Raw genomic sequence first — 24,481 nt, forward strand, 5'->3', positions numbered from 1 at the left:
GTTAGTCAGAGAAAATAAATCTGCTATTCGGGAGGAATTTCCAAGGCATCACACACACAGAGAAAGCTTTTATGATTTTCAGACCTGTCCAGAGCCTAAAGTGGCTTATCCCTCAGCTCGCGAATAAAAAGTATTGTCCTTAAATAACTTTTCCATTCTTCATCAATTAAATTACTTTTTCCCATTCTTCATCAAGCTTTTCTTCTCATTTTTTGTCTCCACTGAATGGAAGCTAGATGTTAAACAGAGGCCAGGATATTAAGGCTGTTAATTGATGCCTTCTGTCTGGATCACTGCAGATGAAAGGTTTAATAGGGTGCGTGGAGGGCAACAGTGCATGTATCAGAGGATCGGTTGAAAAAAGGTAATCTCCAGACTTGATGTAGGGTCTCAAAGGTGAGAATTACACTGCTCCTTCATAGACCTGAAAAGCTCCTCCAAAATTAGAAGCCCAGCTTACCATGTTTTTGTGTGTGTCGAGGGGTGTAAATGATATGGCTGGCTACCCAAACTCCTTGCACCGACCAAACGCTACGCCACGGCCGTTTGATTCTTCTCCCCAGTCTGGATCTGAGTACCTCCCCGACGATTTCTAGAACGCAAACACATTTTAAAATGTTCTGATTGGCCCCAGAAACCGATATATTGGGCAAGAGCCAAAACACACTTGGGTAAAGCGGCATTTTGAAATGTGTCATTGGCGTTGATACTCTGGTTTTGTAGCGAACAATAGAGCAGTGGAATAATTCAGTTTGAGTCGTCAGGCAAGTAAATGATGCCCTTAGAAAGAAGCAAACTTGTCCTCCCCAATGATATGACACCCCCAATGTTGAAGTCAAACTTTCATAAGAACAAAAAGAGTGTGATCTCATCTGTTTCTTTCTTATGGTTGCTATCCACCATCCTCCTGTACTTCCTTCCTTCCTCTCTGTTCCATGTTTACAATGGCCCTAATGAATCCTATCGTTTATCAAGCTTGCTGCAAAGCCATAGCCAGCCTGTTATGATGCACTGCCATGTTCCTAAATCATGTGCTCAATTGAGAGGCAGCGGGTGTCACGTTGGCGGCTGTGTTAGCTATGTTAATCAGGCAGGACAAAAGCCATGCGCCCACTCAGGGAAGCGGAGATGGGATAATGATCACTAATTAATTGTGCACTGGGGTTCGCAGGCCTCCTCTCTCCACCACCGTCAGGCACACTGAAGACATATGAGCGAATGATTCACCCTGCACAGCACAGCAGGAGAGGAGGCAGAAGGCGTGCGAGGTAGGCGACCGCCCAGATACGTGTGTAACTCCGTCACCAGAGCTGTATTTAGTGGTGTGAAACGTTATGAACGTTGCAGATAGAAATAGAATGAATAGAGTTGACATGACTCCCCTGTTCTAGCTGACGGAAAATCAATCAATATATTTCTATTTGAACGTTCTGTAATGTTACATCCTACGGAACAACTGCCTGGACATCTTTTGTTTGCCAACCGTTGCCATCGACATGTCTGAGTGGTTGGGAGGGAACGAATGACAGACGTTTTGGCCTGAGATTGACTTGACGTGGTTTTGTCTCTACAGTATTGGTTAATGATCAATTAAAGTCCCAATCAATTAAATCCAGACGTTGTAATTAGCTGTCCAACGAGCAGTTGTGCATGTCCAAACCGTTCTACACAAACAAACATTTTAATCTAATTGACAAATTATTGACATTTTAAGGATGCATTATTGAGTACTTTTTTTCACCATATGAAGTCTGAAGTGATTGTTAAGTAGAGCATTCTTAGAACCACTTGACGTATGGTGGATGTATTCACTAATAAATAGTCAGTAGTTAAGCACTTGAAAGGGATTCAGTCGAAGGTGCTTTAGACCCAGCTCAGTTGTTTATGACATCCCCTACAAATGGATGTTGAATATGTATGTGTGGCACCATCATTAGCACATGTTCATATTTTATAGGCATGATGCTAATTACTTTACTATTTAGTATAGTGAGATTTGGGGGTGAACAGCTTATTTCCCAGGACAGACACTAATCTCCTTGAAATGCATGTGGTTTTGTGAAGACTGTATGTGTCTAAGCCAGACATACACAACTCAAGTCATTGATGAATGCAGTCCTGCTGATTTTTCTTTCTCCCTGGAACTTGATTGCCCAGAGTCCACAGACCTGCACGGTGTCCGTATTAGTACAGCCTCAGTCTCAGCGGGAATAGCCTCAATCAAATGGATGAACAAAAAACTGTTGACATAATGGTCAGAGTTGTACACCTCTGTTCTAAGCATTGTCTGAGATTGTAAGCAATTGACAATTTCAAAGATATGTACAGTAACAACACTTGGCCATAGGTGGGACCTTAACCGTATAACCCCCAACTCCAACCTTTAATAGAGTTTGAGCCCTTACTGTAAAACAAGAAAAAGTTCCTCCAGGCACCAAGTAATCATGTTCTTCGTGTAGTGGCAATTTGTGTGACAAAAAAAGCTTAACGAAACAGCAATTGAATGCTGGAGCCTGTGTCAAGAAGAGTCAGGCCAATTGGATGATGGAGCCTGTGTCAAGAAGAGTCAGGCCAATTGGATGATGGAGCCTGTGTCAAGAAGAGTCAGGCCAATTGGATGATGGAGCCTGTGTCAAGAAGAGCCAGGCCAATTGGATGATGGAGCCTGTGTCAAGAAGAGTCAGGCCAATTGGATGATGGAGCCTGTGTCAAGAAGAGCCAGGCCAATTGGATGATGGAGCCTGTTTCAAGAAGAGCCAGGCCAATTGGATGATGGAGCCTGTGTCAAGAAGAGTCAGGCCAATTGGATGATGGAGCCTGTGTCAAGAAGAGTCAGGCCAATTGAATGATGGAGCCTGTTTCAAGAAGAGTCAGGCCAATTGGATGATGGAGCCTGTGTCAAGAAGATTCAGGCCAATTGGATGATGGAGCCTGTTTCAAGAAGAGTCAGGCCAATTGGATGATGGAGCCTGTTTCAAGAAGAGTCAGGCCAATTGGATGATGGAGCCTGTGTCAAGAAGAGTCAGGCCAATTGAATGATGGAGCCTGTTTCAAGAAGAGTCAGGCCAATTGGATGATGGAGCCTGTGTCAAGAAGATTCAGGCCAATTGGATGATGGAGCCTGTTTCAAGAAGAGTCAGGCCAATTGGATGATGGAGCCTGTTTCAAGAAGAGTCAGGCCAATTGGATGATGGAGCCTGTGTCAAGAAGATTCAGGCCAATTGGATGATGGAGCCTGTATCCACCATGAATCTTAACATTGTCTGTCATATGTCAGGTGTCTGAAATGGTATCCTGTTCCCTGTATGCCCAATAGTGCACTAGCGTGCCATTTCAGATGTGCCCTTTGTCAAAGAGGGCAGAGACAAACTTTTATGACAACAAACAAAAAGACTTGCTGCATGCAATCCATGGCACCCAGTGCAGCTGTCTTTCTGAGTCACAGTAGCCTATAGTGGCAGTTTTATGTGTAAGGTGATGGCTGATTGATTAGACACCAACCATGCCTTTAAAGGCAGCTCACATCTGAATCTGCGTCTTCCTGACCAGACTGTCCTGCAGGGCCAGACATGACCTGTGGAGCTGCTGTGGAGAAAGCCTGAAGAGGTGCCACCACATCAGTCTGTGTTCCACAGACACATACAACACAGGGAGGCTGTAGTTGCATAGATAGAGCATAACAGAAACAAAAAATATATAAGTACAACACATGAAATTCCCTATTTTTGGTAAACGAAACATGATCTCCTCTACAGTTGCATATTTGCCTGTGAGAAGACACAGGCCTATTCCCTGTGACTGGGTATAGTGATGGTACTACTGTATTATCTGACCTTATCCGGTCTTGCTTGTTTCTGTGTTGCGACTGGTGTTTGGTCCACAGAGCCTTGTGCGTCGTCTCTTACCGAGCCTGACATTATTTTCACCTCTGTGACTCAGTGCAGGCTGCTGCTGCAGTGCTTGACATTCTGATGTGGAACAAACAGCCGGCGGCCCACTGCCTCGCCCTCATCACCCAGCCCATTTAGATCTATCTATACCTCACACTCTTTCTCTCTCATCTCTTCCTCTCTTTCTTTCTCTCTCAATATCTCTCTCCCTCTTATCACTCCCCCCCCCCTCTCTCTCTCTCTCATTACTGTGATTTGGTTTGTGCTTACCCTTCATTGTTTTCTGTGGAGGAAATATGTACAGCTCATAGGTAAATCAGCAGCAAGACTAGGCCACTGGGTAGATGTGAATGACCTGTTTAAATGTGAATTCCATAAGTATTTGTAATGACTGGGTTGTATTACTGTAGCAAGCAATTGCCATTGCTGTAAATGTATTGTTTGAATTTTTTACTTATTTTATTTTGTGTCTCTCTTGAGAGGCTGTACAGTGGTTTCCAAAAAGGCCATCTGAGAGAAGAAAAAACAACCTGTTTCGATCTCAAAATCAATCTCAGGAGCAATGTAAGTTAGAGCAAAAATCTATCCTAGCTTGTATTAAGGCTCTATTCAATCTGTCTCGCGGAAGTTCAGCGTTACAGCGTGATTGAAATTTCATCACAATGTTCTCACGTTAGCAGAGACGGCATAGTCAGTAATTATAGGTGTGTGTGTGCCCATATGTTTACCTGTGTGTGTATGTGCGTGTGCGTTCAGCATTTGCATGTGTGTCTGTGTGCAGGTGTGCTTTCCTGTGTGCCTGGAGGCTGTGGAGAATGGGATAGCAGCATTGATGACGCCCGAGGCTGAGCCCCATGGTGTATTGAGAGGTGTGGGGGAAGTGAGTGTCTGTGAAGGAGACATTTGGAATAAAAGCCTTCTCCCTGTGAGGTTTCCAGGTGAAGAAACGATTATGCTCTCATAAAAGGAGGCTCAATGCAAAGGCCTCCCCTGCCTTCCTCCCAAGTTGCCATGTCTTTGTGAATCCTCTTGATTTCCCCCTAATGGAAATGGACGGTGGGGGTTGTTGCATTTGATTCTTTTGTGTTTTGTTTGGCTTTGTTCATAAAGGAAACACAGCAGTCATGAAGGAGACTTTCTAATACAGATGCAGCCCACTGGGCAAAAACTGGTTGAATCAATGTTGTTTCCACATAATTTCAACAAAATAATTCAATGTGATGATTTGCAAAAAGTCATCAAAGTAAGGGAATTTCGCATTTATTCCACCCAACTTTTAGCCTAAATCCATATCATTTTTATTTTATTTCATGTTGAATTCACATTAGTTGACAACTCAACCAAATGTAAATCCAAACTAGACATTGAACTGACATCTGTACCCAGTGGGAGTGAATCACACATGACAACAAAGGAACACTGTTTGAAGTCCAGAACGGTGAATCAGAATGGTGTGATAACTCATTGTTCCCACTGCTCTGCCTGTCGGACTGTAATGATTTTCCTACATGTATGCTCAAAAATATATTATTTTATACTAATACCATTGCCCAGAGAAATACATTTTGTTTTCAATACCTCACCTCATGAGGTATGGCCAATGCAAAGAGATGGCCAATGCAAAATGTTGATTTTGTGGTCAATTAACCATTTCTTTGTGGATTTTGATGTGTGCTTGGGGTTATTGTCTTGCTGGAAGATCCTCTTGCTGCCAAATATCAGCCTCCTGGAAGACGCAACCAGGTTTTTATTTAAAATGTTAATGTACTGGGTAAAGTTCATGATGCCGTTGACCTTAACAAGGGCCCCAGGACCTGTGGAAGCAAAATTGCCCCATAACATCAAAGATCCACCACCATATTTTACAGTAAGTATGGGGTTATTTTCTTCATATGCATCTTTCTTTCGACGGCAAACCCATCTAGCAATCTCCAGGCGTTTATATTTATTGGATGACATGAATATGGAGCTCTTTGGCTACGCACACCCGTGGTGGTTTTGTGTAGATCAATTACAAAAAAAATCACTATTACATCTATTTCAATCGCAACAAATGTTACAAAAATTCAAGGGGGGTGAAAACGTATGATACTCACCGTACCAGTACATTACATAGCTGGGACCATGTGTGACAAACAGGTAGCAGTAACATCTATTTATTCTCTCCTCACCCTCTGCATATTACAATGTGAGAGCAGAGAGGGTGAGGAGAGAGGAAATTGATTCTATTGCCACCTGTATGACAGCTACTTAATCAGGAAGCCATTTAAACATTTAAAAAATAACAGAATTCTTTATTCCAAATACAACTAAGTTCAGCTATGCATACAGTATGCTTGATGATGGGTTTCCGTTGTTTCAATTATGTATTTTGTGTCTTCATTACGTGGGAGTGGCTTCCTGATAGAGTTGCTGTTGTGCTTTGTGGTTGTTCTTCAAGTTAAGTCAATTATCTTTATCATCCTTTCCTAACAGTGGGACATTCTTATCCTTGGATTTTACCTCAGCTTATGCTAACTGCTGCTGTGACAATAATAATGTAATGTTGCATTACATAAAGAATGTCTTGTTTGTCTGTCTCTGGTGGAACCAAATATGTATTTCATTATAAGGGGCCTATTTTACCTAAGCCTCTATTGTTGTTGGTAAATAAGAATAAATCTGTGTAGTCCTGACTCATAGATCTACTAACAACCCTAGAATCAGACCTCATCTCACAGGAAATAACATACACTGAGCATACCAAACATTATGAACACCTTCATAACACGCCCTCAGACCAGCCTCAATTCGTTGGGGCATGGACTCTACAAGGTGTCGGAATCGTTCCACAGGGATGCTGGATCATGTCGACTCCAATACTTCCCACAGTTGAGTCAAGTTGGCTGGATGTCCTTAGGGTGGTGGACCATTGTTGATACACACAGGAAACTGTTGAGCTTGTTTGAATTCCGTTGAGTTCTTGACACACTCAAACCGGTGCGCCTGGCACATACTACCACACCCCGTTCAAAGGCACTTAAATATTTTGTCTTGCAATGTCTCAATTGTCTCAGGGCTTAAAAATACTTATTTCAATCAATCAAATGTACAGTCGTGGCCAAAAGTTTTGAGAACGACACAAATATAAATTTTCACAAAGTTTGCTGCTTCAGTGTCTTTAGATATTTTTTGTCAGATGTTACTATGGAATACTGAAGTATAATTACAAGCATTTCATAAGTGTCAAAGGTTTTTATAGACCTCTGCAATCCACCCTGGCATGCTGTCAATTAACTTCTGGGCCACATCCTGACTGATGGCAGCCCATTCTTGCATAATCAATGCTTGGAGTTTGTCAGAATTTGTGGGTTTTTGTTTGTCCACCTGCCTCTTGAGGATTGACCACAAGTTCTCAATGGAATTAAGGTCTGGGGAGTTTCCTGGCCATGGACCCAAAATATCGATGTTTTGTTCCCCGAGCCACTTAGTTATCACTTTTGCCTTATGGCAAGGTGCTGCATCATACTGGAAAAGGCATTGTTCGTCACCAAACTGTTCCTGGATGGTTGGGAGAAGTTGCTCTCGGCGGATGTGTTGGTACCATTCTTTATTCATGGCTGTGTTCTTAGGCAAAATTGTGAGTGAGCCCACTCCCTTGGCTGAGAAGCAACCGCACACATGAATGGTCTCAGGATGCTTTACTGTTGGCATGACACAGGACTGATGGTAGCGCTCACCTTGTCTTCTCCGGACAAGCTTTTTTCCGGATGCCCCAAACAATCGGAAAGGGGATTCATCAGAGAAAATGACTTTACCCCAGTCCTCAGCAGTCCAATCCCTGTACCTTTGCAGAATATCAGTCTGTCCCTGATGTTTTTCCTGGAGAGAAGTCGCTTCTTGCTGCCCTTCTTGACACCAGGCCATCCTCCAAAAGTCTTCGCCTCACTGTGCATGCAGATGCACTCACACCTGCCTGCTGCCATTCCTGAGCAAGCTCTGTAGTGGTGGTGCCCCGATCCCACAGCTGAATCAACTTTAGGAGACGATCCTGGCGCTTGCTGGACTTTCTTGGGCGACCTGAAGCCTTCTTCACAACAATTGAACCGCTCTCCTTGAAGTTCTTGATGATCCGATAAATGGTTGATTTAGGTGCAATCTTACTTGCAGCAATATCCTTGCCCTGGGAAGCCCTTTTTGTGCAAAGCAATGATGACGGCACGTGTTTCCTTGCAGGTAACCATGTTTGACAGAGGAAGAACAATGATTCCAAGCACCACCCTCCTTTTGAAGCTTTCAGTCTGTTATTCGAACTCAATCAGCATGACAGAGTGATCTCCAGCCTTGTCCTCGTCAACACTCACACCTGTGTTAACGAGAGAATCACTGAGATGATGTCAGCTGGTCCTTTTGTGGCAGGGCTGAAATGCAGTGGAAATATTTTGGGGGGATTCAGTTCATTTGCATGGCAAAGAGGGACTTTGCAATTAATTGCAATTCATCTGATCACTATTCATAACATTCTGGAGTATATGCAAATTGCCATAAAAAAAACTGAGGCAGCAGACTTTGTGAAAATTAATATTTGTGTCATTCTCAAAACTTTTGGCCACGACTGTATTTAGAAAGCCCTTCTTACATCAGCTGATGTCACTTCAGATCCAAGATGGCGTAGCAGTCAGACGTCTTTGTCCTGTCGTGTCCCTTGTATATATCTTTTATCTATTTTTTTCGCATATCTTTAAAAAATATTTTCCTAAACCTCAACTTCTAAATACTCTCCTGCAACCCGCCTCACCCAATGTGGAGTGGATCTGCTTTTTTTCTAAAGTATTTCTATTTACTTCGGATCTGGAATCCCTCAACTGAATCTAGCCAGCTAACTAACTACCAACTATCAGTTAACAAAACATTGCTAGCGGTCATCAGCTAACCTTTAGCTCGGAAAGCCCTCGCCAGTTCGAACAACGTGACTCAAACCAGAGCATAACGGACCTATTTCTCTCCATATCCCCGGATTCCTACCGCAAACTCTGAACATTTTTATCTGGATCTTCGCAACTAGCTAACCGCAATCCCGGGTGACCACTCCTGGCTAGCGTTTCCATCCCGGAGCAAGCACTAATTAGCCTGAAGCTAGCGAGGCCAGGGCTCCTGTGCTACCACCGAAGCCCACTCCTGGGCTACAATATCCAGACCCCTTCTACTGCCGGTACGGGGCACGGAACCCCGCCGATCCTCTACGACTGGAATACCGACATAATCTGCCCGAGGACTCCAACAGGCCCCTCAGGCGCGACGCCCGCTGAAGGCCCATTCTGCTAACCTGCTAGCTACCTAGAGCTACCTGGAACCCTACTAATTCCACGACTGGTCTATCGACGTCACCGCACGAAGAAGCAAAAACAGACTTACCCCCATCGCGACGTCCCCCAAAGGCTAACTTGCTAGCCCCGGTCTGCTAACTGCTAGCTTGCCTGCCCCGGTTTGCTAACTGCTAGCTTGCTTGCCTCGGTTTGCTAACTGCTAGCTTGCCTGCCCCGGTCTGCTAACTGCTAGCCCCTGCTAACTGCTTGCTTGCTAACCCGGTCTGCTAACTGCTAGCTTGTTTAGCCCTGGCCTACTAACTGTTAGCTTGTTAGCATCGGCCTGCTAACTGTCTGAATCGCCGTGTCCCCATTCAGCCCAACCACTCACTGGACCCATATGTTCACTTGGCTACGCATGCCTCTCTCTAATATCAATATGCCTCGTCCATTACTGTCCTGGTTAGTGATTACTGTCTTATTTCACTGTAGAGCCTCTAGCCTCTGCCCAATATGCCTTAACCAACCATGTTGTTCCACCTCCTACATATGCGATGACATCACCTGGTTTAAACGTCTCTAGAGACTATATCTCTCTCATCATTACTCAATGCCTAGGTTTACCTCCAATGTACTCACATCCTACCTTACCTTTGTCTGTACACTATGCCTTGAATCTATGCTATCGAGCCCAGAAACCTGCTCCTTTTACTCTCTGTTCCAAACGTGCTAGACGGCCAGTTCGTATAGCATTTAGCCGTACCCTTATCCTATTTATACTCTGTTCCTCTGGTGATGTAGAGGTTAATCCAGGTCCTGCAGTGCCTAGCCCCACTCCCACTCCCCAGGTGCTCTCAATTCACCTTACCAGAAACAAGTCTCTCACTGTTGTCGCTTGCTATAGACCTCCCTCTGCCCCCAGCTGTGCCCTCGATATCATATGTGAATTGATTGCCCCCCATATATCTTCTGAGCTCGTGCTACTAGGTGACCTAAACTGGGACATGCTTAACACCCTAGCCTTCCTACAATCTAAGCTTGATGCCCTCAATCTCACACAAATTCTCAATGAACCTACCAGGTACAACTCCAACTCCAAATCCATAAACATGGGCACCCTCATAGATGTCATCCTAACTAACTCGCCCTCCAAATACACCTCTGCTATTTTCAATCAAGAGGCCGGGGTATCCTGGAATAACATTGACCTCATCCCGTCAGTAGATGATGCCTGGCTATTCTTTAAAAGTGCCTTCCTCACCATCTTAAATAAGCATGCCCCATTCAAAAAATGTAGAACTAGGAATAGATATAGTCCTTGGTTCACTCCAGACCTGTCTGCCCTTGACCAGCACAAAAACATCCTGGGGCGTTCTGCATTAGCATTGAATAGCCCCCGTGATATGCAACTTTTCAGGGAAGTTAGGAACAAATATACACAGGCAGTTAGGAAAGCTAAGGCTAGCTTTTTCAACCAGAAATGTACATCCTGTAGTACTAACTCAAAGTTCTGGGACACTGTAAAGTCCATGGAGAATAAGAGCACCTCCTCCCAGCTGCCCACTGCTCTGAGGCTAGGAAACACTGTCACCACCGATAAATCCACTATAATTGAGAATTTCAATAAGCATTTCTCTACGGCTGGCCATGCTTTCCACCTGGCTACCGCTACCCCGGTCAACTGCCCGGCACCCTCCACAGCAACCCGCCAAAGCCCCCACCATTTCTCCTTCACCCAAATCCAGTTAGCTGATGTTCTGAAAGAGCTGCAAAATCTGGACCCCTACAAATCAGCCGAGCTAGACAATCTGGACCCTCTCTTTCTAAAATTATCTGCCGAAATTGTTGCAACCCCTATTACTAGCCTGTTCAACCTCTCTTTCGTATCATCTGAGATTCCCAAAGATTGGAAAGCTGCCGCGGTCATCCCCCTCTTCAAAGGGGGTGACACTCTAGACCCAAACTGCTACAGACCTATCTATCCTACCCTGTCTTTCTAAGGTCTTCGAAAGCCAAGTTAACAAACAGATTACCGACCATTTCGAATCCCACTGTACCTTCTCCGCTATGCAATCTGGTTTCAGAGCTGGTCATGGGTGCACCTCAGCCACGCTCAAGGTCCTAAACGACATCATAACCGCCATCGATAAGAGACGTTACTGCGCAGCCGTATTCATCGACCTGGCCAAGGCTTTCGACTCTGTCAATCACCACATTCCTATTGGCAGACTCGACAGCCTTAGTTTCTCAAATGATTGCCTCGCCTGGTTTACCAACTACTTCTCTGATAGAGTTCAGTGTGTCAAATCGGTGGGCCTGTTGTCCGGACCTCTGGCAGTCTCTATGGGGGTGCCACAGGGTTCAATCCTCGGGCCGACTCTCTTCTCTGTATACATCAATGATGTTGCTCTTGCTGCTGGTGATTCTCTGATACACCTCTACGCAGACGACACCATTCTGTATACTCCTGGCCCCTCTTTGGACACTGTGTTAACTAACCTCCAGACGTGCTTCATTGCCATACAACTCTCCTTCCGTGGCCTCCAACTGCTCTTAAACGCAAGTAAAACAAAATGCATGCTATTCAATCGATCACTGCCCGCACCTGCACGCCCGTCCAACATCACTACTCTGGACGGATCTGACTTAGAATACGTGGATAACTACAAATACCTAGGTGTCTGGTTAGACCATAACCTCTCCCTCCAGACTTACATTAACCTTTCTAGCTCAACACCCACAACATTCCACTGAAAAGGCAGCGCGCAAAATTCAAAAATATATTTTTAGAAATATTTAACTTTCACACATTAACAAGTCCAATACAGCAAATGAAAGATAAACATCTTGTTAATCTACCCATGGTGTCCGATTTCAAAAATGATTTACAGTGAAAGCACAACATATGATTATGTTAGGTCAGAGCCAAGTCACAAACACACACAGCCATTTTTTCAGCCAACAATAGGAGTTAGAAAAAGCAGAAATATAGTTCAAATGAATCACTAACCTTTGATTATCTTCATCAGATGACAGTCATAGGACATCATGTTATACATGTATTGTGTGTTTTGTTCGATAATGTGCATATATATATTAAAACAAATCTCAGTTTACATTGGCGCATTACGTGCAGTAATGTTTTGTTTCCAAAACATCCGGTGATTTTGCAGAAATACTCATAATAAACATTGATAAAAGATGCAAGTGTTATTCACATAATTAAAGATAAACTTATCCTCTATGCAACCGCTGTGTCAGATTTTTTTTGTTTTTTACTTGACGGAAAAAGAATAATCTGAGAACGGCGCTCAGAGCACAATCCAGCCAAAGAAATAGCCGCCATTTTGGCGTCAACAGAAGCTACAAAAACACTATAAATATTCACTTAGCTTCGAATAACTTCATCAGAAGGCACTCCCAGGATTCCCAGTTCAACAATAAATGACTGATTTGTTCCATAAAGCCCATCATTTAGCCACTTGTTGTTAGCATGTTCAGCCCAGTAATCCATTTTCATGACGCACGAGCAATCCCTCCAGACAAAAACTCAAAAAGTTCCGTTACAGGTCGTAGAAACAAGTAAAATGATGTATGCAATCCATATTTAGGATGTTTTTAACATTAATCATCAATAAGGATCCAACCGGAGAATTTCATTGTCTGAAGAAAGAGCATTGGAACGAGAGCACTCTCTCTCGTGAGCGCGCACAATGAGACCGAGAATTTCTGCAGACCACTCAGTAAAATAGCTCCTATGAGCCCCTCCTTTATAGTAGAATCATATAACCATATAACATATAATCATTAAACTCTTGAACGTGCCGTCCTTGGCCAGCTCTCCTGCTATCTCTCTCAGAATGACCTTCTTGATCCAAATCAGTCAGGTTTCAAGACTAGTCATTCAACTGAGACTGCTCTTTTCTGTGTCACGGAGGCGCTCCGCACTGCTAAAGCTAACTCTCTCTCCTCTGCTCTCATCCTTCTAGACCTATCGGCTGCCTTTGATACTGTGAACCATCAGATCCTCCTCTCCACCCTCTCCGAGTTGGGCATCTCCGGCGCGGCCCACGCTTGGATTGCGTCCTACCTGACAGGTCGCTCCTACCAGGTGGCATGGCGAGAATCTGTCTCCGCACCACGTGCTCTCACCACTGGTGTCCCCCAGGGCTCTGTTCTAGGCCCTCTCCTATTCTCGCTATACACCAAGTCACTTGGCTCTGTCATATCCTCACATGGTCTCTCCTATCATTGCTATGCAGACGACACACAATTAATCTTCTCCTTTCCCCCTTCTGATAACCAGGTGGCGAATCACATCTCTGCATGTCTGGCAGACATATCAGTGTGGATGACGGATCACCACCTCAAGCTGAACCTCGGCAAGACGGAGCTGCTCTTCCTCCCGGGGAAGGACTGCCCGTTCCATGATCTCGCCATCACGGTTGACAACTCCATTGTGTCCTCCTCCCAGAGTGCTAAGAACCTTGGCGTGATCCTGGACAACACCCTGTCGTTCTCAACTAACATCAAGGCGGTGACCCGTTCCTGTAGGTTCATGCTCTACAACATTCGCAGAGTACGACCCTGCCTCACACAGGAAGCGGCGCAGGTCCTAATCCAGGCACTTGTCATCTCCCGTCTGGATTACTGCAACTCGCTGTTGGCTGGGCTCCCTGCCTGTGCCATTAAACCCCTACAACTCATCCAGAACGCCGCAGCCCGTCTGGTGTTCAACCTTCCCAAGTTCTCTCACGTCACCCCGCTCCTCCGCTCTCTCCACTGGCTTCCAGTTGAAGCTCGCATCCGCTACAAGACCATGGTGCTTGCCTACGGAGCTGTGAGGGGAACGGCACCTCCGTACCTTCAGGCTCTGATCAGGCCCTACACCCAAACAAGGGCACTGCGTTCATCCACCTCTGGCCTGCTCGCCTCCCTACCTCTGAGGAAGTACAGTTCCCGCTCAGCCCAGTCAAAACTGTTCGCTGCTCTGGCACCCCAATGGTGGAACAAACTCCCTCACGACGCCAGGTCAGCGGAGTCAATCACCACCTTCCGGAGACACCTGAAACCCCACCTCTTTAAGGAATACCTAGGATAGGATAAAGTAATCCTTCTAACCCCCCCCCCCTCCCCCTTAAAAGAGTTAGATGCACTATTGTAAAGTGGTTGTTCCACTGGATATCATAAGGTGAATGCACCAATTTGTAAGTCGCTCTGGATAAGAGCGTCTGCTAAATGACTTAAATGTAAATGTAAAAAATAACCAGAATCTAAAGACGGTGACATCTAGTGGAAGCCCTAGGAGGTGTTTGCTCATCCATAACTAAAAGGGATATCATTTGGCACTGTTTTGAAAATCGAGTTCTCACTTCCTGTTTGGATTTCTTCTCAGGTTTTTGTCTGCCATATGAGTTCTGTTATACTTACAGACATAATTCAAACAGTTTTAGAAACTTCAGAGTGTTTTCTATACAATAGTAATAATAATATGCATGTATTACCTTCTGGGACAGAGTAGGAGGAAATTCAGTTTGGGCATGCAATTCGTCCAAAGTGAAAATGCTGCCCCCTGTCCCGAACAGGTTTAAGAACAAGTGTATCTTTAATTCTAAGTAAAACATGTATCTTTCATCAAAGTTTATGATGAGTATTTCCCGTTATTTGATGTGGCTCTCTGCAATCCCTACTCCACAGAAGTTCATCAGTCATTCTGGTCTGTATAAAAGTCTGTTTGCCAGCCGTGGTCTAGGTCTCGGCAGAGAAAGGGCTCCAATCCAAAATTAAATCTTGAATCGGCTTCCTATATTGCAACAAAGCATCCTTCACTCATGCTGCCAAACATACCCTCGTAAAACTGACCATCCTACCGATCCTCGACTTCGGTGATGTCATCTATAAAATAGCCTCCAACACTCTACTCAACAAACTGGATGCAGTTTATCACAGTGCCATCCGTTTTGTCACCAAAGCCCCATACACTACCCACATTTACATTTACATTTAAGTAATTTAGCAGACGCTCTTATCCAGAGCGACTTACAAATTGGTGAATTCACCTTATGACATCCAGTGGAACAGCCACTTTACAATAGTGCATCTAAATCTTTTAAGGGGGGGGGGGTGAGAAGGATTACTTTATCCTATCCTAGGTATTCCTTAAAGAGGTGGGGTTTCAGGTGTCTCCGGAAGGTGGTGATTGACTCCGCTGTCCTGGCGTCGTGAGGGAGTTTGTTCCACCATTGGGGGGCCAGAGCAGCGAACAGTTTTGACTGGGCTGAGCGGGAACTGTACTTCCTCAGTGGTAGGGAGGCGAGCAGGCCAGAGGTGGATGAACGCAGTGCCCTTGTTTGGGTGTAGGGCCTGATCAGAGCCTGGAGGTACTGAGGTGACGTTCCCCTCACAGCTCCGTAGGCAAGCTGTGACCCACCATTGCTGTGACCCACCATTGCGAACTGTACGCTCTCGTTGGTTGGCCCTCGCTTCATACTCGTTGCCAAACCCACTGGCTACAGGTTATCTACAAGTCTCTGCTAGGTAAAGCCCCGCCTTATCTCAGCTCACTGGTCACCAGAGCAGTACCCACTCGTAGCACGGGCTCCAGCAGGTATATCTCACTGGTCATCCCCAAAGCCAATTCCTCCTTTGGTCGTCTTTCCTTACAGTTCTCTGCTGCCAATGACTGGAACGAACTGCAGAAATCTCTGAAGCTGGAAACACTTACCTCCCTCACTAGCTTTAAGCACCAGCTGTCAGAGCAGCTCACAGATTACTGCACCTGTACATAGCCCATCTATAATTTAGCCCAAACAACTACTGCTTCCCCTACTGTATTTATTTATTTATTTTGCTCCTTTGCACCCCATTATTTCTATTTCTACTTTGCACATTCTTCCACTGCAAATCTACCATTCCAGTGTTTTACTTGCTATATTGTATTTACCTCGCCAGCATGGCCTTTTTTGCCTTTACCTCCCTTATCTCACCTCATTTGCTCACATTGTATATAGACTTATTTTTCTATTGTATTATTGGCTGTATGTTTTGTTTCTTCCATATGTAACTGTGTTGTTGTATGTGTCAAATTGCTATGCTTTATCTTGGCCAGGTCGCAGTTGCAAATGAGAACTTGTTCTCAACTAGCCTACCTGGTTAAATAAAGGTGAAAGAAATTAAAAAAGTGCTGTACAGAAACCCAGCCTAAAACCCCAAACAGCAAGCAATGCAGGTGTAGAAACACGGTGGCTAGGAAAAACTCCCTAGAAAGGCCGGAACCTAGGAAGAAACCTAGAGAGGAACCAGACTATGAGGGGTGGCCAGTCCTCTTCTGGCTGTGCCAGGTGGAGATTATAACAGAACATGGCCAAGATGTTCAAATGTTCATAGATGACCAGCAGGGTCAGATAATAATAATCACAGTGGTTGTAGAGGGTGCAACAGGTCAGCACCTCAGGAGTGGCCGATCTTTAACCTATCTCCTCCCCTTCATCTACACTGATTGAAGTGGATTTAATAAGTGAAATCAATAAGGGATCATAGCATTCACCTGGATTCACCTGGTTAGTTTATATCATGGAAAGAGCATGTGTTCTTAATTTGTTGTATACGCAGTGTATATTATAGCACTGGTCCATGAATAAAATGGACTTCCCGACCTACACCAGGAGACCTTGACTGAATTTATCATCAGTGCAGCAGGAGATAAAGGGACAATTGAAATACTGCATGCAGTGTTGATTAGACTATGGAGAATTTGCTACAGGCGACTTGATTCTCTAGTTGTCATGCAAGCTTGCCTGGGTATCTCATTGACATTTTAGTCATTTAGCAGAAGCTCTTATCCAGTGAATTCATCTTAAGATAGCTAGGTGGGACAACCACATATCTGTATCTCAGTCATAGGAAGTACATTTTTCTTCAATAAAGTAGCTATCAGCAAAGTCCGTGGTAGTAATGGGGGGGAAAGTGTGAGTGTTAGTTTACGAATGGCTTTAAAAAAAAAATCCTGATATGTTCTGTAGCCTCAAGAGTTGAGATGAATATTAAAATGTGTCACCAGAATATTAAAATGTGTCACCAGAATAATAATGTGCTAAGGATTCACTAAGCTGTAATTTAATGGGGTATACATTTGTTTTCTACGGGTGGACAAGCTGTTAGGGGAATGTTGTTAAGTGGCTTGTGAACAAAATTACAATATATCTGTTGAAGCACATAGGTTAATTCTGTGTGTGAAGGGTGAGGAGTGGACAGCTCCCAGTAGCCCCAAAAACCATGAAGAGCGTGGCATGTTTTTTTCTGCTGGGTTGTGGTCATTGGTTTCAAGCCTCAGACATTAGAGCAGCGAAGAGAGCAACACTTCTCATTTTTGTGTGCAAAAGAAATGCCATACTGGAAGGATTTCTGGTTGAAAGTTTCACTGGAGAGAAGTGTGAAAAGTGTGTTTGCTTCCACGTCATTCATCTACAGGTGTTAACCTCGTGATTTAGCATCACTTCAACATATTAGCCCACATCAGTGTCAGACAGTGACAGCCTGTTTGAATAAAGTGTTTCAAAAGTATACTTGACCTCACATGCATTTCCAATAGTAGATACGAATGGACTGGTAAATTCCCCTCAAAAACATTCATAAACCAAAAAAGAATGAGAGGTATAAATTGATTAAAATGTATAAAATAAAATAGAAATCACATTAACTCTGGATATATATATGGTCTGGAATGGACTGTTGTTTGTCAGTGGATTTTTTTCATTGCAGCATGTTGTCTCTGAGCCAGAATTCTCCCCATCTCAGACCACCCACCCATGGCCATCTGAAAAGGCCATAGACATGCTGTTGTTGTCTGAAGGACCATAAGGGATGACTAAGAGCATCTGCATCTCAAATGGCAACCTATTCCCTACATACTTTGGGCTCTGGTCGAAAGTAGTGCACTAAATAGGGAATCGTGTGCTATTTGGGACGTAGTCAAGTACTGAGGTTATAATCTGTAGCACAGCGTCATATTTACCACCACAGAACCTGCATCATCATCTTAACTCACCTTGGTGGGAAGAATATCTCTCTTAGCCCCCCTCTCAGTCGCTCCGCTCGCCAAAGCCAGAGCTGCTTCTTATCCTCAGTATCAAACAGATGAGACTAAAACAGTCCACATCATCCACACTCACATCTGCTATTTGTCTGTCTGTTGGTGTGGGTATCATACTCGTCCTCCAGGCTCTTGGGTCGAGGGTTAGAGGGAGGCAGTGGACGCTCCAATGAATATGTTTGGGGACATTCTGTGTTTTGTATATTTCTTGTTTTGTATATTTCTTGTCACTTTCACAAGGGATTTTAGCCAGATGGCAATGCATGTGTCACCATATTTCATTCTGCGTGCCATGCAAGCTATGCGTGTGCTTGTGTAATGTGTGAATGTGCTGTTGTTTTTTGTCGAGCATTTGAATTTGGAGTGGAGATGTAAAATATCAGAAATGTATCTTCATGCACAACGGAGTTTGCTTGACCTGATTAAGTTCAAACGAGCAGGGTGTCCTTTCAAGAGTAAATAATCTGGATTCAGATATCAGCTGAGGAGATCTCGAACACTAAATCTGCACCGACTCTGACTCTGCTCCCAGGCGCATGCAGACCAGGAGCACAAATAGATATGACTCTGTCCTGAATACATTTTGCCCCAAAAACAAGAGCACTCTCTCCCCTGTCTCCCAGAGACAGACTCCTCCCTAATAACCTTGATGAAAATAGCAACCACCGTCACTGGTCAAGGAGCCTTCCTGTTCCATCTGATGCTATCTGAGGAAAATGGATTTGGACTCCTGCTGAACATCATACTGTTCCTACCTCCATTCTGTGCAATGAGAAGAAATAGAAATCAACGTATATAAAAGAATGGATTACAAATTACCCACCTGGATGGGCAAAACCTGATTCATTAATAAACAATAATAATATCGTTTATATTATCTAGAACCCTCAAACTCAACTCTGGACCTCGAAGCCAGTTCCACTGCATTTGTTCATTGTTCCCCTCTAGTCAGAGACTGACTAATTAATTATCAGGTAGAACAGAAAACCAGCAGGCTCCAGACCTCGGATGATAAGAGTACCCCTGATCTAGAATATTGAGACTCAACAATGGAATTACTCCACAAATGAATGACATAGCTTGTCATCTAAAATGTTGAACAGATGGTTGTGTGTGTGTATGTATGTGTGTGTGTCTGTGTCTGTTTTGCTGTATGACCACATAAAGATTTGTGTTTCTTAATAATTTTCAGCCAATGTGAGCCATTAAAAACTACTGTCCCGGAAGTTTAAAAAGTCGATCTGAAGTCAAGGCTTATGAGATGGAAATCTGTGTAGAAAAGATGTTGAGGGGAAAAAGGAAACTGGTTTGTCTATTGTCTAGGTGATTTTGTTCAGCTCCATGGATTTTGTGTGACAGGGTCTTCAGAACTGTAGCTCTGTGCGTCTGAGCTGGCTGTGTTATCTCTTCAATATGGCTGGTCAATACGAGGCGAGAAACTCATTTTCTATTGTGGCACCTTGAGCTTGGGTTGTTGCCCCAATATACACTTTACAGGCCAATATACTGGAAGAAGCGATTCCACTAGTCAGTGTCAGCACATGTATAACTCAATGTCCTGAGAGTCTCTGTATTTCCGGTCCTAAAAACTAAATAGAGAGGACAGGGTTCTGGCCAGAGCCACATAGGAGAATACTGTATGTGTACGGTATTAGCTGGCCCCTCCTCCACCAACACACAGGTGACTGAGAATACATTGTGGGAACCCCGAGGAGCAGGCTCAGGTATGGGAGAGTCTGACAGACAGAAAGACAGACAGGGTGTCAGCCATGAAGAAAGAGTCTAGCAGCAGCTAAAGTCATGGATCAGAACCAATGTGCTCTGACACCAGGAAGGTCAGGAGTGACCAGCTGTGTAAGTGGCTGAGACAGATACCTGGAGAGCACCTGGCTGTACTATGCGCCTTATGCAGCCTGGCAACAAGGGCTCAACCAGGTTGTTTTTCAACTTCCGGGGCATTGACACACAGCTGGTAATGTCGTTAAATATAAAGTACATTTGTCAAAACTTTTAAATAATGTGAACAGAAATGAAAAGATATGTTAATTTTCTAGTGAGGAAAATATTTGAAAAATGTTAAACATTTGTTTTCACGTAGCATAATCACTCAGAAGCCGGCGGTAGCATAATTAGCATTTCCCATATAGTTAACATGACGTATGTTATTCACATTTAAATTTTTGTCATTTAGCAGAAGTTTTTATCCAGAGTCACTTACAATTATTGCATTCAGATAGCTAGGTGAGACTACAACAAAAGTACTTTGTCAACAAAGTATTTATCAGCTAAGTCAGTGCATAGCAGGAAAAGACTAGTGCTTATTTTATTACATTTTGGGGGGGGGGGGGGGGGGTGTTTCAGATGTTTTCGGAAGATGGGCAGGGAGTCCACTGTCCTGATTTTAGGGGGAAGCTTGTTACACTATTGTGGTGCCAGGACAGAGAAGAGCTTTGACTGGGCTGAGCGGGAGCTGCCATCCCGTAGGGCTGGGAGGGCTAAGAGACCAGAGGTCAAATCAAATCAAATTTTATTTGTCACAGGCACTGCAAATAGTCTGCGTAGCAATTTGACTAGATGTTCAGGAGACGTATGGCTTGGGGGTAGAAGCAGTTTAGAAGACTCTTGGACCTAAATTTGGCGATCTGTTACCGCTTGCCATGCGGTAGCAGAGAGAACAGTCTATGACTAGGGTGGCTAGAGTCTTTGACAATGTTTAGGGCCTTCCTCTGACACCGCCCGGTATAGAGGTCCTGGTTGGCAGGAAGCTTGGCCCCAGTGATGTACTGGGCCGTTCGCACTACCCTCTGTAGTGCCTTGCGGTCGGAGGTCAAGCAGTTGCCATACCAGGCAGTGATGCAACCAGTCAGGATGCTCTCGATGGTGCAGCTGTAGAACCTTTTGAGGATCTGAGGACCCATGCCAAATCTTTTCAGTCTCCTGAGGGGGAATAGGTTTTGTCCTGCCCTCTTTACGATTGTCTTGGTGTGCTTGGACCATGATAGTTTGTTGGTGATGTGGACACCAAGGAACTTCAAGCTCTCAACCTTCTCCACTGCAGCCCCGTCGATGAGAAGGTAGGATGTAGGGTTTCAGCATAGCTTGAAGGTAAGGAAGAGGTAAGCACCAGTGTCTTAAAGATGATGCGAGCTTCGACTGGAAGCCAGTGGATTGTGCTGAGGAGCGGGCTGACATGGAAGAAACTTAGGAATGTTGAACATCAGGCGGGCTGCGGAATTCTGGATAAGTTGCAGGGGTTTAATGGCACAAACAGGGAGCCAGGCCAACAGAACGTTGCAGTAGTCTAGACAGGAGATGACAAGTGCCTGGATTTGGACCTGCACCACTTCCTGTGTGAGGAAAGGTTGTACTCTACGGCCATTGTAGAGCATAAACCTGCAGGACCAAGTCACTGCTTTGATGTTTGCAGAGAATGACAAGGTGTTGTCCAGGGTCACACCATGGTTCTTGGGGACACTAGTAGTTAGAGGATGTGCTGCAGACACAGATCCTCTCCACGCCAGCTGGTAGGAGTGATCTGCCAGGTAGGATGCAATCCAGGAGTCTGCGGAGCCTGAGACGCCCAACCCGGAGAGGGTAGAGCGGAGGATCTGATGGTTCACGGTGTAGAAGGCAGCAGATAGATCTAGGAGGATGAGAACAGAGGAGAGAGAGAGTCCGCTTTGGCAGAGAGGAGAACCTCTGACACAGAGGAGAGCAGACTGAGTTGAGTGAGCTGCTGAGAGATAAGTGAGAGATAGGTGTTTTGGAATGAAAAGCTACAAGGGTAGATAAAACATTTTGCCATCATTTCTGTCTTGGGTCCTTAATATCGTCTAACAACATTTCCCTTTCAAACATTGATTTAAAAGGGATACAGCCTGTATGGATAGTGACCATTAGATACAGTAAAATAAGCTAACTATCTAACAGCCATGCTACCTCTATTTGAATGCTAACTATGCTAACGTCGGCTTCCGACTGCTTATACCACTTGAAAACATGTTTTAATTTTTCATAATTTTCCTCAACAGGGAATTAACATACTGTATATTTCAAATGATGTGCACTTTATTGAATAGTTTTGATTGACAAATTGAATTCATATTTAACGATGATTTTGCTTGTTTGTCAGTGGGCCTGAAGTAGAAAAACAACCGCGTTCAATCAGGAAACGGGTCAAGTGAATGAGGCTTCATAAGAATTATACACTGTGTTCCCATCCCAAAGCTGTGTAGTTAGGGACCTGAATGTTTCAAGATGGTGTGTGTGTGTAACGGCTTTCTTCCTGGGATGAAGGAGAGGACCAAAACGCAGCGCGGCTAGTGTTCAACATGTTTAATAAAGAATAATAACGTGAACACTACAAGCTATAAAACAATACATGTGAAAACCGAAAACAGTCCTATCTGGTGCAGAACACAAAGACAGAAGACAATCACCCACAAACCAACAGTGCAAACAGGCTACCTTAATATGGTTCCCAATCAGAGACAATGACAAACACCTGCCTCTGATTGAGAACCATATTAGGCCAAACAACAAACCCAACATAGAAACACAAAACATAGAATGCCCACCCAGCTCACGTCCTGACCAACTAAACAAAGACTAAACAAAGGAAATAAGGTCAGGAACGTGACAGTGTGTCAGTGAATTGTGAATGTGCAGTAGGTACTGTATATATGATCAAAATTGGTGAGAAATATGGATTAGAAATATAATATGACAAAATATAATGTTTTATTATAGAAAACATTAAGAATACCTCCTCTTTCCATGACATACTGTCCCAAACTGGGCTACGCGTAATGCTGTCGGGGGTACGCCAAATAAAAATGTGATTCACATTAAAAAATATATATACAGTGGGGCGAACAAGTATTTGATACAATGCCGATTTTGCAGGTTTTCCTACTTACAAAGCATGTAGAGGTCTGTAATTTTTATCATAGGTACACTTCAACTGTGAGAGACGGAATCTAAAACAAAAATCTAGAAAATCACATTGTATGATTTTTAAGTAATTCATTTGCATTTTATTGCATGACATAAGTATTTGATACATCAGAAAAGCAGAACTTAATATTTGGTACAGAAACCTTTGTTTGCAATTACAGAGATCATACGTTTCCTGTAGTTCTTGACCAGGTTTGCACACACTGCAGCAGGGATTTTGGCCCACTCCTCCATACAGACCTTCTCCAGATCCTTCAGGTTTCGGGGCTGTCGCTGGGCAATACGGACTTTCAGCTCCCTCCAAAGATTTTCTATTGGGTTCAGGTCTGGAGACTGGCTAGGCCACTCTAGAGATGCTTCTTACGGAGCCACTCCTTAGTTGCCCTGGCTGTGTGTTTCGGGTCGTTGTCATGCTGGAAGACCCAGCCATGACCCATCTTCAATGCTCTTACTGAGGGAAGGAGGTTGTTGGCCAAGATCTCGCGATACATGGCCCTATTCATTCTTTCCTTTACACGGATCAGTCGTCCTGGTCCCTTTGCAGAAAAACATCCCCAAAGCATGATGTTTCCACCCCCATGCTTCACAGTAGGTATGGTATTCTTTGGATGCAACTCAGCATTCTTTGTCCTCCAAACACGACGAGTTGAGTTTTTACCAAAGCCACTCCTTCGTTGCCCGGGCGGTGTGTTTGGGATCATTGTCATGCTGAAAGACCCAGCCACGTTTCATCTTCAATGCCTTTGCTGATGGAAGGAGGTTTTCACTCAAAATCTCATGATACATGGCCCCATTCATTCTTTCCTTTACACGGATCAGTCGTCCTGGTCCCTTTGCAGAAAAACATCCCCAAAGCATGATGTTTCCACCCCCATGCTTCACAGTAGGTATGGTGTTCTTTGGATGCAACTCAGCATTCTTTGTCCTCCAAACACGACGAGTTGAGTTTTTACCAAAAAGTTATATTTTGGTTTCATCTGACCATATGACATTCTACCAATCTTCTTCTGGATCATCAAAATGCTCTCTAGCAAACTTCAGACGGGCCTGGACATGTACTGGCTTAAGCAGGGGGACACGTCTGGCACTGCAGGATTTGAGTCCCTGGCGGCGTAGTGTGTTACTGATGGTAGGCTTTGTTACTTTGGTCCCAGCTCTCTGCAGGTCATTCACTAGGTCCCCCCGTGTGGTTCTGGGATTTTTGCTCACCGTTCTTGTGATCATTTTGACCCCACGGGGTGAGATCTTGCATGGAGCCC

The 24,481-nt window shown here is 44.3% G+C and overlaps 1 protein-coding gene across 1 annotated transcript; it reads left to right on the forward strand.

Moving 5' to 3' along the window:
• The first annotated feature begins 4,939 nt into the window (after positions 1-4,939).
• On the forward strand, positions 4,940-14,340 carry LOC139545834 (uncharacterized). Its single transcript, XM_071354049.1, has 2 exons — positions 4,940-4,946; positions 13,495-14,340. The coding sequence occupies exons 1-2, from the start codon at positions 4,940-4,942 to the stop codon at positions 14,274-14,276; spliced, it is 789 nt and encodes a 262-aa protein (XP_071210150.1). The 3' UTR covers positions 14,277-14,340.
• Positions 14,341-24,481: the final 10,141 nt, after the last annotated feature.

The sequence above is a fragment of the Salvelinus alpinus genome, chromosome 19, assembly GCF_045679555.1.
Source record: "Salvelinus alpinus chromosome 19, SLU_Salpinus.1, whole genome shotgun sequence".
NCBI classification, from domain to species: domain Eukaryota; kingdom Metazoa; phylum Chordata; class Actinopteri; order Salmoniformes; family Salmonidae; genus Salvelinus; species Salvelinus alpinus.